Source organism: Podarcis filfolensis, assembly GCF_964270895.1.
Source record: "Podarcis filfolensis genome assembly, chromosome: 1".
Taxonomy (NCBI): Eukaryota; Metazoa; Chordata; class Lepidosauria; order Squamata; family Lacertidae; genus Podarcis; species Podarcis filfolensis.
The window spans coordinates 6,683,237-6,699,244 of NC_139604.1; the positions used below are offsets into that span (position 1 = coordinate 6,683,237).

Consider the following 16,008-nt stretch of genomic DNA (forward strand, 5'->3'; position numbering starts at 1 on the left):
TTAGTCTTCAGGCTGAAAAACAACCCATATAGAACAAGAGATCTCCTGATTTGTTATGGTCCATGGAAACAAGTTAATAAAAGTCAGATGACACATGCATGTTTAAATTACTAGAAAGAAGAATTTGGTAGAGGATACAACAGCATTAATCTGAGTATAGGACTGATTTTTTAATCAATCTCCACAAAATATTTATTTATTTAACATACACACACACATTAAAATCTACACAAAACATTTAAATCTATCCACATTGTGTATATTGATGGAAGATGAAGTTATTTATCTTCCTCTACCAAGATTATTCTTTCTAACAATTTAACATATACGTGCCACTTGACTTTCATTAATCTGTTTATGTGGACAATAATGATTTGGGAGCTCTCCTGCTAACAGCATATGGTATGAATATTTTACAATATGCATTGCAACACACAGAGACAATGTGTTTTTGAAGCGGTATTGGCTTATTTTGTCCAAATGACAATGTTCCCAGTCAGATGATTGAAATGAGCTGACTTGGCTGTGAGACTAACCAAAAAAGTGTAATACAGTGGAAAACAATGGGCATAAAACCAACCCAGAATACAGCTAAGAAATTCAATGTCCTTGACTGCATCATGGATGTCATTCAGCTCAATGACTGATTTATTTACACAAACATCACATGGAATTTCGTCAGAAGAACACCATCAGGGCAAAATGTTCTGATCATTTAATTTTTGTTTTAGTGCAGACCAATCTTCTGGGAGCACAGAATTTCAACGAAAGATCAGATTTTGGGTTGGAGTATATGGGATGATGCTTCAGTTAAAACTAAGCTAACCTAGCAGCAAACGACACTTTAACTACAGGTGCCTGTAACAAAACTCCAGTGGCTTGCATTCACCAAACTTCTTCCATTTGTGCAAGAACTACCACTTCCCCTCCCTCTCCCCTCTCCATGGCCCTCCAGTCTGCTCTTGAGGGTTGGGGGAACTCCTAGAATTCGCAGGCTGTGCAGGCAGAGGAGAGCAAGGTAAAGTTCTGCTGCCCAAGCAGAAGTCCTTGTGCGAACAAGACAGTAGTGTTTCTGTTTTGTCTCTTTATTGAACAGTTGCATTGCTTGACTGTAATTGTGACTGGAGGAGCTGAAGAGAGAAAGGTGCTTAACTTTCCCACAGCATCTGTTTTTCTGTTCCCAACTGCCCTCCCCAGGTGTTTTTCCCTCTAGAGCAGTGTTTCCCAACCTTGGGTCTCCAGCTGTTTTTGGACTACAATTCCCATCATCCTTAGCTAGCAAGACCAGTGGTTGGAGATGATGGGAAACCCTTCTCTAGAGAACAAATATGTATCACTTGCATTTGTGGCTCCTCCACTCAAGACTGCAGCCTCCTGCAGCTCCTTTTCCTTTCCTTTTTTTCAAAAAGCCAAACATATTTGTGCATTTGTGTACAATGTGTAGTTTGTCCTTTACCAAAGAAAAGCAGTGGTCCTTAACTGCCACCAAAATGCAACATGTAAGGATCAAATATCCTAAGGATAAAATATGCTAAAGACATTTGGTAAACGGGAGATACTGTACATACCTTCCAGTTTTTCTTTTGTTGTAGTAGTAGGTGTAGTGGTAACATTATTTGGAATGTTTCTAATTGAAGAAACAAAAATTAGTTATGGATATGTGTATATTTCCCCCCATGAGCAAAGTGCTTTACAGTTCTTATAAAGTTTCCTGATCCATTTAATCTTAAATTTAATGATGTTGCCATGATCCAGTGTGCTTCCCAGAGGAACAGACTAAATAGATTGCTGTCAGAGCTGCCCAAGGTCCCAGCTCACAAAGGACCAACGCTGCTTTGTTGTTAAATACAAAAGTCTTTATTGAAGTTCAGTTTCACTTCCAGAGCCGCAGCGCGCAGCCCCACGTCTCAAGCTTTAGACCGCTGATGACCCTTCTGAATCTCCTCCCCCTGTACACCAATTTAAGACCCTCGCCTTGCTCCACCTTTTCCGCTGCTCCTTCCTCCTCTGGGTCCGCCTGCCCGCCGGGGTCTCGCCCTTCCTAGCCTCTTCTGACGCTGATTCCCCTGAGCCTTCTCCCTCCCTCCGGCGGGCTTTAGGAGCTGGTTCCCCATCCGGGTCTCCTGCTGTCCCGCGCACCTGTACATTTGAACTTGGCGCGCGCGCCCAGCCAGCAGTTTTCCTCCTAACCGTTTCACTGCTGCTGTCACTGCTTCCCCCTTCGGGTGGGCTAGCTGCAACTGACCTCCCCTCCATTCCCCCACTCTCCGATGGAGGCGTGGTCAGCCCTGACTCACTCTCCCTCCCCTCCGGAGGAGACGCTGGCCCTGACACATGTGACTCTTCCCCCCCACTACGCTCTGGTGGGGAAACTGGTCCCGATCCTCCACTGCTGCTTTGGGGTTCCCCTCTGGCTCCTTGTTTCTGGTGCGTCCCCCCTGGGACCCCCCTTGCCTTGACCATCGGAGCCCCCTTCTGGGAATCTTCTGATTCGCTGGAGAAGCTCATGGAATCTCTCGGGCCACTGTCATACTCCCCTACGCTGCCCTCGGATTCTTCCCCTTCGCTCTCCAATTCCTCTCTCCCCAGTGCTCCTGCTCCTGATTCCCTGACAATTGCTACATGGAATTTATCAGAATGAGGCACCTTCCAATATCAGTTTTTAGAATCTGGAGCACATTTCCCCATGCAGGAGACTGGGAAGAATAACTGTAAAAATAATCCCTTGTTCATTATCTTTTCTACACCCACTGTCAAGATAAGTCTAATTCGCTGCCTTCAGTAGATCTCAATGTTAGCTTTGCAGACTGGCATACAGGCTTATCTCTTCCAAACAAGTCAGCAAAAATCTCCCAAACGAGAGGTACTGGAGCTAAAACCTTGGAAAGTGAAACATACAAAACATCCCTTTTCTCACTGTGTGCCTCACACTCTTATACAGGAAAGAGAATTAATTCATCCTAAAAGTGTATTTGTCAGAAACAGAAAACATGCATACTGCTGGCAAAAAACATGTACTTCATCTGATTTTGGGAATAAGCTGCGACTGTTCAATCATCTGCCTTTTCCTTCTATTCAGAATACTAAAAACTCATTAGACTTACACTTCTTTCTGGCCAAATTTTTTGACTGGCTGATCACCTTGAAACCAATCACATTGTTTCCTGATGTCTGGAGACAGGTAAAAGGCATTTTCACCTAAAAATACAAGCAGAATTTCAACAAAGCCATTCTCCCTGGCCAAACATACTATTTCAATTTAAACCATAATAAAAGTAGTCTAGTAAGTATGATAGGGGCCATATCTAAGCATTTTAATACTTAGCATTTATTATATACATGGAAAAATAGTAATTTGCATAATCTCTTCTTCCTTTCTTCCCAATGAAAAATGGTTTCAGTCTTGCAAGTAATAAAACACAGCTCTCCATTCTGCTGCTTCTAATTATGATATAAGCAAAATATGTGGAGACTGTAATTCTGCCAGCAACTAAAGGAAGATTTTCTTTAGCTATAATGGGAGAGACTATGCTTTAGACTTAAATATCTTATCGGCTGACCTAAAAAAAGGGAAGAAACAAGAGACTTTACCAATACCAACAGAAAGCTGGAAATTGTTGACAACTGAAAGGAGGACTATAAAGCTGTGATCCTAAATACACACAAGATGAGTTTCCACAAAAAAGTGTTTATGACCCCAACTTTACCAGTAATTACTAGAGTCTAGAACAGAAATTGAGGAATCCCTTGAGAGAAATGCACATGTCTCTTGGATTTTAGAATCACAGAATCCAGTTTTTTGTGGGGATACTTTATATATGATCTTTTATGCATTTGGTTCAACAGACCCATCTGTTTGGGGTCTTAAAATCAGTAGTCCCTGTGTAGCCTGGATTATATGGCAGCCAAGCCTGAATAGTACCACTGTTTCTCAGCAGCATGAGAAAAACTTCACATAATATTCATGCAAGGTATGAGTTTTCTGGTAAAGCTACATGCCTGCCAACGGCATGTTTTGAAATCTGCATTAAAACACTCTTCTTTAGGACTGCAAAGCTGCACACTAAGCTAGAGAGAGCTTGGTATAGAGTAGGGGCCAGCATCGCCCCGCCCCCAACTGTGTGCTTGATGCGCTGTTGCTGCTCTGCCATGCGTGCTGCAACTCAGAGGGGACCTTGCATTGCAGCTGAGGCCCTCCACCTCTTGACCCCATGCCTCCTCAGGGCCTTGCATATAACTCTCTTCCAGCCCCTTTGGAGAGCAAATGTGCACTTGGTGAAAGATCAGTGGCTAGGAAGTTGCAGGAACGGCAGTTGATGGGGCACAGCTGAGTTGGCGCTTTTGTGGGAGAGCAGCAGCGACTCTGAGGGGAGGGTTTACTAGAGCCATGTGGGAGCTGCTTCATATCCTAGTTATGACCTATAAAGTCCAGTTGGGGTCCAGGCTTTCTGAAGGACTCTCTCTCACAATATGAGCCTGCCTGGCTTTTGAGATTTTCGGGGGCAGCCTCTCTCTTGGCCCCACCATCCCCACAGGCACAAGAGGGCCTTCTTGGTGGCTGCTCCCAGACTCTGGAACTAACTGGCTGTTGCGACTGGGTCTTTGAATGGTGGGCGTTGTATATTTTCTTCTTCAATGTTTTTAAATGGTTTCAACTTGTTTTGGTTCAGTGTCACTTTTAAGAAGGCAACCTTTAAAAATATTTATACCCGATTGGTGTGTGTGTGTGTGTGTGTGTGTGTGTACGCATGCTGTATCTGTTTTTAATGCATGTCATGGGCTGTCTTAGGTCCTGCACTGAGGGAAAGTGCATCATCATCATCTTCTTCTTCTTGTTCCACAAATGAAGTATACTGCCCCGAGTCTGAAGTACTTGGCATCAGAACATCAGTGCCCCTTCCACCTGGCTCAAATGTCCATGGGAGGGGGAGCAATGCACACTTCACCCCCCCACCCCCCCTTGCACATTTCATGATCAGCATCAAATTTCCCACTGCTGTGCCACTGCATATACTTACTGCTAATAAAAGACGGCAAGAGGTTCCCAAAGCGCAGCAAAGCCTCTTCATGGAGCTCAGAGGGCTTATCGACATATTTGAAGAAGACGTCGTTGGGCTCACTTGCCAAACTGTAGATGCTCTTGATGTTCACTTTCCTGCCAATGCCCAAAATGACAAAGAAGTATCCTTTGCATTTAGCTTCTACAATAACTCTCTGAAGGTGTTCGAGTTCTTTGCTTTTAATCTCTCCAGTCATCAGCAAGACTATGACTTTGAGATCTCTAGGGTTTGGCGCACTCTCAAAGATGTGCTTTGTCGTATATTCAATTGCACTCGCCACAGCCCGTGTGCCATACAGCTGTGCCATTTGGTTGCTAATGAAATCCATCAGCTTGTCTTTGGATCCATAATCTGTCAGGGACAACTCCACCTGGACGGGAGATGTACTTGAGTTTGATTCAAACTCATAGGGAGCATGTTGGATGACAGCCACCCTGGCATGGTGCCGGGATACCTTGGGGTCAGAGCTTGTTTCCAGCTGGCTTACTACATACGAAATGTAGTTCTTCATCTCTCTGAATTGCAGATGGGTGGTGCTTTCAGAGCTGTCTAGAATGAATGCTATATCAATGTCAACATCTGTAGGAGCAGCCCGCCTGTCTCTGGTAAAAGGTCTTGTGGGACCACAGCTAGAATCAGGATCACATACATCTAAAGGAATAAACATATCACAGTTAACTCAAATATCTGAAATCAACATCCTTCAGCATCACAGTAACGAGAGGGTGTAGGAACCTGAATTGGCATATTGCATCAGAATCACAGCTTCTGGTAGCTCCCAAATAATTTTGAGAATTTCAAGAGAAAGCAAATGGTTTTAAAATTCCCTCAAAATGTGTGTACAGTTTGGCAAAAGACAAACATGTGACAGGTCTGTTGATTCTCTCCCCAGGAAAATGCTGCAATTACTACCAGTGAACTGGACAGCTGTCCATGAAGTCATGGCATTGCTGCACTGGCTAAGTGAAGCCAGTTTTTAGACTTCAGTTTATAACTGCAGGACCCCTTCAGGGGCTAAGCATCACAGGGTAGAATGAAGGCACTTAATCAGCACTGCTGTGAGCAGAAAGATGGCAGGACCACCAATGGTTCTTCTGCATGGGATGTGGGTAGAGCTGTGGTCTAAACCACTGAACCTCTTGGGCTTGCCAATTATAAGGCTGGCAGTTTGAATTCTTGCAATGGGGTGAATTCCCATTGTTCTGTCCCAGCTCCTGCCAACCTAGCAGTTCAAAAGCACACTAGTGCAAGCAGATAAATAGGTACCACTGTGGCAGGAAGGTAAACGGCCTTTCCGTGCGCTCTGGCATCCGTCACAGTGTTATGTTGCGCCAGAAGCGGTTTAGTCATGCTGGCCACATAACCCGGAAAGCTGTCTGTGGAGAAACGGTGGCTCCCTCGGCCTGAAAGCAAGATGGGCGCCGCAACCCCATAGTCACCTTTGACTGGACTTAACTGTCCAGAGGTCCTTTACCTTTTATCAGTCATGGCATATAAACTGTGACTGCCTCCAGAGGTTTGGGCAAGATAGGGCTTTTTACCTTTATCTGTATGGCACTAATTTAATGGCCCAGAAACCTGAAAACAGCTTAGCACATTTCCACAATAAGGGGCTTTGCAGACAAAAAGTGCTCTTTCAGTTAGATATAATATTCAGAATAAAATCACTATAAAATTAGTGCATTGTGCAACAAACAATGTGTGATGTGGACATTTCCAGTTGAAACACACTTTCATATTAGGGGTGGGCAGATTGAGATCTACAGAAAGATCTCTATTCGCAGTAGATCCAGAAGGGTTTTTGATTCCCACTTTGTTTAACAACAGCAACACAAAAAAGCTCCGCTGCCCCACTTTCCTAAATTGTGTTGCTGGAAAAGAACACTTTGAGGGGTGTGGTAAAGCAGGTGTGGATTTTGGGTCTTTTGCTGGCTATGAATTCTTGGCTGACCTTATGCTCAGGAGCACCCTTTACTTTAATTAATAGCCTGTTTCTGCCTGGCTGAGCTACAGTTCTGTACCTGGCTCCAACTGGTAGACCTCCAGGAAAACAGCAACTTCCAAGCAGATCCTATGGACCCTTCTCATAAGCATATAATGTATATTTGCCCTCACTAAGACAAACAGGTGTGACACCTCACAAGGAATGGGTTTTAGGGGTCCAGCAGCTGCTCAAAGGTACAATGGATGGTTCTGCATTGGCACAGGGCCCTGACCCTGGCCTACAATGTAAAGGTACCTACACTTCAGTAGCAAAAGTAAATTTGAAGGTGGCAGGTTCTTGAATGGCTCTGAAGTGTGGCAGACAAGGGACAAAGGTTTAAAGCCTTTCCTGACAAGAGGCCCTGCCTAGCTTGCAGAAGATCATATTGTCTGTACTGTGCAGCTAAAGCAAATTCCTAGTACTGGCTGCAAACTGTACTGTCCTTGAAAAGTACATTATATAGGAAAGAAACCCAAGAGCCTTACCTAGACAAACGTGGCACGATATCACTCTCCTAATAATTTGGTTCAGTTGATCCCTGTTGCCAGAAAATACGATGGCTTGCCCACCAGTATTGTTGATCTGGTTTAGACAAAAAAGAAAACAGGCATCAAACATTGATTGGCATAGACAGCCCATGAATAGCTGAGGCCAAACAGAAGACTCGGTTGACTTCTGAAAACTTTGAGCAGCTTATGCTTTTTAGACCTGCCTTCAGAGTACACAGGAGATGGTGGCTGAGAGCCAGAAATCAGGCAGTCAGTTTAATCATGCTTTTTTACAGTGCATAAAAATGAAAACCATTTCTTTTTCATATTTATAAATGCTTTAATACATATGCCACTTCTTTTTTAAAAAAAAACTGCAAGGCTTTAAAAGAGGGCAATATGCCTGATGGCCACAGTCCCTGGCGAATGGCTGTGGCTTAATCCCACAAAATACCCCTGGAGGAGAAGAAAAGTTGAAGGGATGCAAACCTGCAGTGCATTTATGAGGGCTCTGTCCTCTCTGGGGGTAAGGAACACAGGCACCACTCCCGCATCATATAATTTCATGATAGCATTGTTAAGTTCTGCAGATGCTGCTGTTGGCCCATTGCTGAAGAAAACAGCCACTTTCCGCATGAGGAACCCACTGCGGGCACGTTTGAAGGTATTCCTGGCCACAAAAGACATGACCGTTTCTAAGCTTCGCTGTTTTGATGTCTGTGGCATTTGGAGCTCTTGAATCTGTTTGATGAGATTTCCTTTCCTTCGGGAGTCAGCAAAACGGATCTCAGTGGTGACTTCGCTGTTATAGGTAACTAATGCAACCCGGGCACCCCTGGGACAGTTGCTTTCAGCAATTGTGAGGTTGTTGACAATTGTCAACACTGCTTGCTTTGTTCTGTTGAAAATGTCTGCACTTCCCCCAGTGGCGGTGTCTATAGCAAATGCCAGTTCTGTGGGGTAAACTGGACATTCCCTGGGACCTGCAGGTAGTGGATACATTAAACAAGAAAGGAATATGATCAAACACATTTGCTTCCAAAATAGCAAGGGACATATTCTGCAACTACAAACCAGTCTGTTCCTTTGAAGCCACAGCTTGCATCCATTTCTGGTGCCAGAAACTGAGGAATCTAATATGGACTTACCATAACAGCAGGCTGTGAATAACAGAAAGAAAGAAAAAGAAAGAAAGTCAATGACTTCATAGTCTACTCCAAAGCAAACTAAGCATTAGAGGCAAAAGAAATGGACTTACGGCATTTATCTTTGATGTTGCGTACAAGGGTGCATTGCTTTAAAGGAAAAGGAAAGGCAAACGGTGAAAAAAAATAATGAAGAAATACAAGAAGTTTGGTACCAGCACGAAAAATTATGGAATGAGAAGATGACTTACGTCTCTTGCTTCTCCTCTGTCACCCTTGAGTCCCTGAAAGAAAGGATTTTAAAATGCAACTGTAATTGCAGGACTTGGGTTTCAGAGTGCTTGTCTGATAGGAGCTTGACAGATTTCAGTCAACTGAGTAGTCAGGGAGGAGGGCAAAGGGTGTGTGTGTGTGTGGGGGGGTGGGAGTCAGAAGAGTCTTGCCAGGGAATGGAATAGGAAGGAAGCAAATTACAATTTATTGTCATCAGATCCTGTTTGTTGACATTGTATTTTGCAGAATCCTGCATCACTTTTATATTTGAAAATTAATAAAAAATATAAAAAGTTTGTGTATGTGTGTGTGTGTGTGTGTGTGTGTTTTGTGTGCATTTTTCCAAATAACTGTGTGCCTTGAATTCAAGCCAAAGTTTCATCGGGAGATCTTCTTAGCGAAGAATCTGAGTACCACTATTCTGTGGGCCTTATCCATGAAATGTTTAGAAGGGTGCTTTGCCTGCCTTTCTACTGATTGGGTTATACCATCAAGCCTCAGTCAAGTCCTTGGCGCATTCTATGCTGTCCCCAAATCCCGCAGGCATAAGGTTGGCGCTGCAAGGAGTGGCGTAATTCTTCCACTCTTTTTGTAAAACAGCTGCCTCTGGTTTCAGAGGCTGCTCTGACCAGGAGGCCCAAAAGGTCACAGGAGGGTTACCTTGGGGGAAATTAAGCCTAGATCCTGAAAGGAGCAGGAAGAAACCAGGGAAATTAAGGGGGGAATAATTTCGGAGCTCTCTTCGTTACTCAAGATGGTGGAGGGTGGAAAACGGCTTCAACCTCAGGGCCAAACCCTTTTGCCCCCCCCCCCCATATTTTCAGGGAGGAGGTTGGTTCAAAGGAAAATGTTCAAAGAGGAAGAGGCCAAGCATGGAGCTGAGCGAGGCTTCAGTGGCCACAGAGGGGAAGGAGCAGGAAAGGAGCTCCCGGAGGAGGAGGAGCCACTGTGTTTGGCTCCACCCACACCCTGAAGCTGTGTGGGTCACGTCATGCACCCCGTGATGGCCCCTTCTCCTGCAGAAGTTGGCGCCTCTGGTGGAGAAGGAAATAATTTATGGCCTTTGGTCTCACCCAGCAGGGCTCTTCTTATATTCCAATGAACTGAGAGGAGGTTCTTTGCTGCTGTTCACCACTTTTTTCATTATTAGCAAGCAGGAGTTGAATAGTTTATATAATAATCGCTTATCAAAATGGCACAAGTGTGGCTGGCATGAGGGTGGGTGACTCAAGCCCAGAGATATCACAAGCAAGGCCTGAAATGCACACGGAAACAGAAACCTCTGCCTCAGAATTCAAAATTGGAGTTCAAACTTTAAAGGTCCAAGTTTGGAAACTGATAACTTAAAATTGCCAATTTGGGTGTTTAATTTTTAGATTATTTTGCATCTTCCAGTCTCGTTTCAGATTAGAAAAGCATTGATTAACATCTTCAGCTATTGTTTTACCAAAAGATGTGTAAATTAATATTCAGTTGTAAGGGTCATAGGAGTGATGTTCACATCAGCTGGCAAGAGCCAGTTCCCTCATTGTATTATCATTTCTTCTTGGAACTTTCTTTAAACTTTGCACGTATGTTTTTATGTTGTGGTTTTATCCTGTGAACCACCCTAAGACTTTCAGGTATAGGGCAGTATACAAATTTAATAAATAGTAAAATAAATAATAAAAATAAGACTTTCAAGCAATACAAGTAAGCTAGAAATGTTCAGAGCAAGCATATAAAAATAACAATTTCTTCTTTATAATTCCTTAATCTCTCACAAACAATCGCACAGTTTTTCCTGCTTTTAGCGGTTCTTAATTTTGTTTGTATGCTGTCTTGAGTCCCGTCAGGGGAAAAGGCGGGGTATAAAAAGAAAGAAATACAAGAAATAAAGGTTTAGTCAAGATTACTCGGGATCATTCTACTAGATTAACAGAGATGAAATATGGTATGGGAGTTTAATAGTAAACTCAGTATAGAAAGAAATGTAAAAGTATTCTAGACTCTTCAGCAAAATCAACATGTCAGACCAGTAATGTGTGTATTGCAAACTTACCTCTGGCCCGGGATATCCATTCTCTCCTTTTTGGCCTCTTACGCCAGGTGCCCCTGCACTTCCCTAAACAGGAAAAGGCAAACAAGAGTAAACGTGCTTGATCCAAATCCAACACATCTGACCTTTTAAGTTAATTGGGTTGTTTACCTGGAGAGGTTCGAATTAATGCAAACAGAGCCAGCATGGTTCTACCTGGCCTACCTGCAGACCCTCCCCTCTCCATTATTTCTGCCCTGCCCTGGTCCGTGGGGCTGCCCTGACTTCCCAGCACTTGCTGAGAGAGAGGGAGGAGGCCGCGAGGGTTCTGAAATTCCTCACCCCCCCCCCACCGGACGTTCAACAGAAATCCGCTTTCCAAGAAGTTACCCAAACATTTGAGAGCATTTAATTTCATTTGGAAGTTTATATCAGTTAACTGTTGTAGGGGCTCTTTTATTACCTGATGATTTGGACTTACTTATGCTGAAATGATTTTTATTTTAAGCAAGTGTTGTAAGCTGCCTTGAGGCCCAGTTGGCAAAAAAAAAGCATATAAATGGTTTAAATAACATTTTTGTTCATGTACACTATGCAGATTCCTGTGTGTTTGTGCAGCATAGGTTGGATCCGTAAATAGTGTGTGAAAAACAAACAGCCAGTAGTACTTGCAAATGTTTCTGCAGTGCAATACCAGGTAGCTTCGAATACAGCTTGCACAAGTTTTTGCACAAGTACGTGAACACTTATTTAGATTTATGCTCCAGCATGAGCTGTAAAACAGCACTACTATGAACAGAAAGCACCTTCCACAAGCAGGTCACATTTGAGTCTAACTCTATGCTGTGTTTATGCTTGGCTGCAGTTGGCCCACTCAGAGTTTATTAGAGATCTCTTCTCTAGTAAACTGGAAGTGGAAGCTGATTTTTGCCTTGGAACTGATCATGGAACTGACGGTCTGAGACCGATTTTGTGCTGGCACCTACGGCACTTTTATGAATATATGAGTACTGGGACTTCTTTTTCTACCCAAAAAAGGCACTGAATACAACTATGCAAGTAGTTGCAACAGGATGAAACTGGGAATAAAGAAAATGATTTGTAGAAGAGCATGAACCAAGCAGGCTCTCAGCTTAATCTTCCACTATCAAACACAGGAAGCAACATTACCCTGAGACCTCTGCTTCCTTTGGGGCCAGGATCTCCAACGCCACCATTATCTCCAGGCGCACCCTGTTTAAAATAGAGCAAAGCATTATCTCTCTGGCACATGTCACTCATGAGCTACTGTATTTTAGCGTAAGGAACATAATTAAAATTTGTGTAAGTACCCTTATTCCTGGATATCCTGGGAAACCAGGCTCTCCCTGTGGAAATAAGAAACAGATTGTGGGTTCAATGAAGCAAAGGCAGTGACTCTTCCCTTGTCTGTTCCCAGAAATAAAAGGGCTCAGATGTTCTCAGCTGTGCCAAACCAGACCTGAGGAGGCACCCAACAGGCATGCCATGCCACACCACTCAGCAGAAACAAACCACTTCCATCAATTCTGCTTTGAAATCATGTTCCCAACCCGCTGTAAGGGCAAATTAACATGGCGGGGGGGGGGGGAATTCATGCAACCTAAGCCTGATGTTGCCTGGATGCTCCCCACTCACATGAATGCCTGAGACGCTGCAAATGGGAAGTAATTGGCTGGTGTGGAAGTGTCCCAAGGAACCCCTTCCTAATGCCATGTGCTGCTTTCAAGGACTCTAGGGTTTCTTTTCTATGTAATAATAGTTTCATTGGAGTCTACTTCTGTATATGCATACTTCAGATAACTTCGTACATTGTGCTCTGGTTTGAACTTGTTAGTCTTGGCTTTTATCATCCATTTTATTTCTCAGTCATCCTGTTTATAAAATAATTTTTGCTAATTAAGCACAACAGCTGTGAAGACTAACATTATCAAGATTTTTTTTTCATTATGATTCATACAATACCACCAGGGTGTATTCTTGTAGAGTACTCGCAGTGTACTTGAAACGTTGCAGTGTTTCACAGGTGAAAACAGGCAAATCCCTCCCCAAAGATTTGTGTGTGACCACCTAGACAGCATCTTAAAAAGCAGAGACATCACCTTGCCAACAAAGGTCCGTATAGTTAAAGCTATGGTTTTCCCAGTAGTGATGTATGGAAGTGAGAGCTGGACCATAAAGAAGGCTGATTGAACTGTGGTGTTGGAGGAGACTCTTGAGAGTCCCATGGACTGCAAGAAGATCTACCTATCCATTCTGAAGGAAATCAGCCCTGAGTGCTCACTGGAAGGACAGATCATGAAGCTGAGGCTCCAATACTTTGGCCACCTCATGAGAAGAGAAGACTCCCTGGAAAAGACCCTGATGTTGGGAAAGATGGAGGACACAAGGAGAAGGGGACGACAGAGAACGAGATGGTTGGACAGTGTTCTCGAAGCTACCAACATGAGTTTGACCAAACTGCGGGAGGCAGTGGAAGACAGGAGTGCCTGGCGTGCTCTGGTCCATGGGGTCATGAAAAGTTGGACACGACTAAACAACAACAACATTATTAGGGAAAGGAAAGGGATGAAGGGGGTTAGCCAAAGGCCACGCAGACAAGGTAGGTTCTGGAGAAAAGACAGAGGTGGTGTCACGCCTGCCCTGAGGGCGGGAGATAGGGAGGGCCACGCAAAGCATGCAGGAAGAGGACATGGGCAGGGTTGCTTTACAAGGCAAGAGACCCTGGGAGGGGCAAGAGGCCTTGCGCTCCTTGATACACGTTTTGCTTTCACCAAACTCAACTGCAAAGCTTGCATTAAGACGTGCCTTGTGGATTAGGGACCCTTCATGTATCTATCGGATAAAGGCAAGCCCTGGGACTGTACATACCTTTCTGCCTTTAGCTCCTGCCCTGCCAACTCCATCTCGTCCATCATCTCCCTACAGGACATAAAGGTGCAGAACATGAATGCACAACACATCCTGGAGCTTAGAGCCTTCTTCAGCCAGTGTACATGATCCTCAAAATTAAACATGTCAGAAGGCCAAGGTTAATGTGTTCAAAGAGGGTTCTTTGAAAAAGAGGACTGGGAGAGTTGAAACGGAGGCTCTGTGAAGTGGATTGTGAGCTGCCAGCGCTGGCCTCGCTGCAGGGATCAAGCCCTTCAGCCTCTCAGAAACAGGCCTGTGGGGATTGGCTGCTCGCTTCTCAATGGGGAAATGCTGTTCAGCAATGCTTCCAGCCTCCACGGAGCCACACTTACCGTCTCTCCTCGGGGCCCAGTGGGACCATTGGGACCCTTCGGACCAGGATTGCCAGGTTCGCCCTGTATTAAAAATAATAAATTTAACTTAGGATGCAAGCTAGTATAACACAGTACTTAAGGGACTCGGATATGAATCCCTGGTTGGAATCGCTTCTGCAATAGGCTCATGAGGTGACCTTAGGAAATCTGCCTCCTCTGCTTAAGCACTCCCATCTGAAATATGGGGTTAACAATACTAATCTCACATGCAGGAGGGTTGTAAACATTACAACAAGATAATGTAAATAAAGGGCTCTCAACACTTGAAGGAGCGTCTCCACCCTCCTCGTTCAGCCTGGACACTGAGGTCCAGCTCCGAGGGCCTTCTGGAGGGTCCCTCACTGTGAGAAGCCAAGTTACAGGGAACCAGGCAGAGGGCCTTCTCGGTGGTGGCACCCTCCTAACGCACGTGCTGTATCAGCAACAGAGGAGGAACAACTGGAGAGTTTTCCACAGCTGCAGCAAGGAGGCATCTTTGGGCAGACTTCATACTCAGCCAGCAGAGATGAGAATCGCTGGGGATTTCCCTTCCAGAGACCCTAAGATTGTGCCCTTAATATTTGCTGCACTATATTAAATTGGCTTAAAACAGCACCTATCTTCATAGCCCAACCAACCACATTAAGGAGGGGCTTTATTGCAGGTTCTGTAAGCTCCCCCCACCCCCGCCTATGTTGATAGTTAAACTTGAGACAAACAAACAAGCATTTTACACACTTTCAGTAGGAATTGCAGCATTTGCACTCTGCATATGTGCAGAATCTCATTTTAAATTTTGAGCTGCAGAAGAACTTTGAGAGAAATAATAATGCTTGTTCTGTACTGCTTCCGAGCACGAAGCAACTTCACATTTCAAACTAGGCATTCAGACATTCTGGCAACGTCACTAGAGATGACCTCTTATATTTACGGCTTTCAAAGTGATATTGTTAAAATGCATGCAGTCACAGAAGAATAGGGCTGACTCCCCTTCATAACAGGAACCCTAGAAAATCATTCACATCTTAAGACCAACATTAGACCCCCCCCATCTCCAGCCGTTCTCTGTAATTTTGTCACTTACCTTTTTCCCAAGAGGACCCAGCCGGCCACGGTCTCCAGCAATTCCCGGTGGGCCTCCACCGCCCTATGGAGACCAAGGTCTGGAGATTGGCAACAAGGCAATAGCGCAAACATAACAACAGGAACAGCATGAACAGAAATTCTTATGGAAGCTCAAGGGGGCAGGATTTAATCTATGTTCAGATATACTTGGGCAGCATTTGGAATCAAGATGGTGGACTGAACCTTTTAAAACTGCACTGATTCTAACCACTGACTTCAAAACTCAACTGATTTTTTGGTTTCTTAGAATTCCTGAGCAATGTTGGACATAAGGCAGCCATGAGAACCGGATCCTGCACTCATATAATCCCCAGATGAATTTGGGCAAATAAGTGCAGTTCCTTTAAAACCAAAATTTCAAACTGCACTCATGCTGCACTCATATTTGGTAATTTTGTCAACTTTATTTCCAATTCCAGTTTTCGGCAACATTGGAAGAATTTGTGGAAGGAACTGCTGCAATGAATTTCTGCGAATGCTACTCAATAACATCACAGCAGCTTCATTATTATTACAGTATCTATTTATTTCTACGCCACCTTTTTACCTAAAAAATTTTTTTTCCTTCCAGTAGCACCTTAAAGACCAACTAAGTTAGTTCTTGGTATGAGCTTTCGTGTGCATGCACACTT

General features: G+C 44.1%; 1 protein-coding gene across 16 annotated transcripts in view; it reads right to left on the reverse strand.

The window, feature by feature from the left end:
• COL6A3 (collagen type VI alpha 3 chain) overlaps positions 1-16,008 on the reverse strand; it is a 111,037-nt gene that overhangs the window by 19,709 nt on the left and 75,320 nt on the right. For all 16 annotated transcript variants that reach the window (XM_083625614.1, XM_083625626.1, XM_083625628.1 and 13 more), the window contains 13 exons: positions 15,336-15,398; positions 14,231-14,293; positions 13,857-13,907; positions 12,299-12,334; positions 12,138-12,200; positions 10,992-11,054; positions 8,929-8,961; positions 8,791-8,827; positions 8,022-8,692; positions 7,530-7,626; positions 5,019-5,711; positions 3,105-3,198; positions 1,569-1,627 (listed from right to left, as the gene is read on the reverse strand). In XM_083625614.1, the coding sequence (XP_083481740.1) occupies positions 1,569-1,627; positions 3,105-3,198; positions 5,019-5,711; positions 7,530-7,626; positions 8,022-8,692; positions 8,791-8,827; positions 8,929-8,961; positions 10,992-11,054; positions 12,138-12,200; positions 12,299-12,334; positions 13,857-13,907; positions 14,231-14,293; positions 15,336-15,398 (2,023 nt within the window). The remainder of the gene's footprint in view (positions 1-1,568; positions 1,628-3,104; positions 3,199-5,018; positions 5,712-7,529; positions 7,627-8,021; positions 8,693-8,790; positions 8,828-8,928; positions 8,962-10,991; positions 11,055-12,137; positions 12,201-12,298; positions 12,335-13,856; positions 13,908-14,230; positions 14,294-15,335; positions 15,399-16,008) is intronic.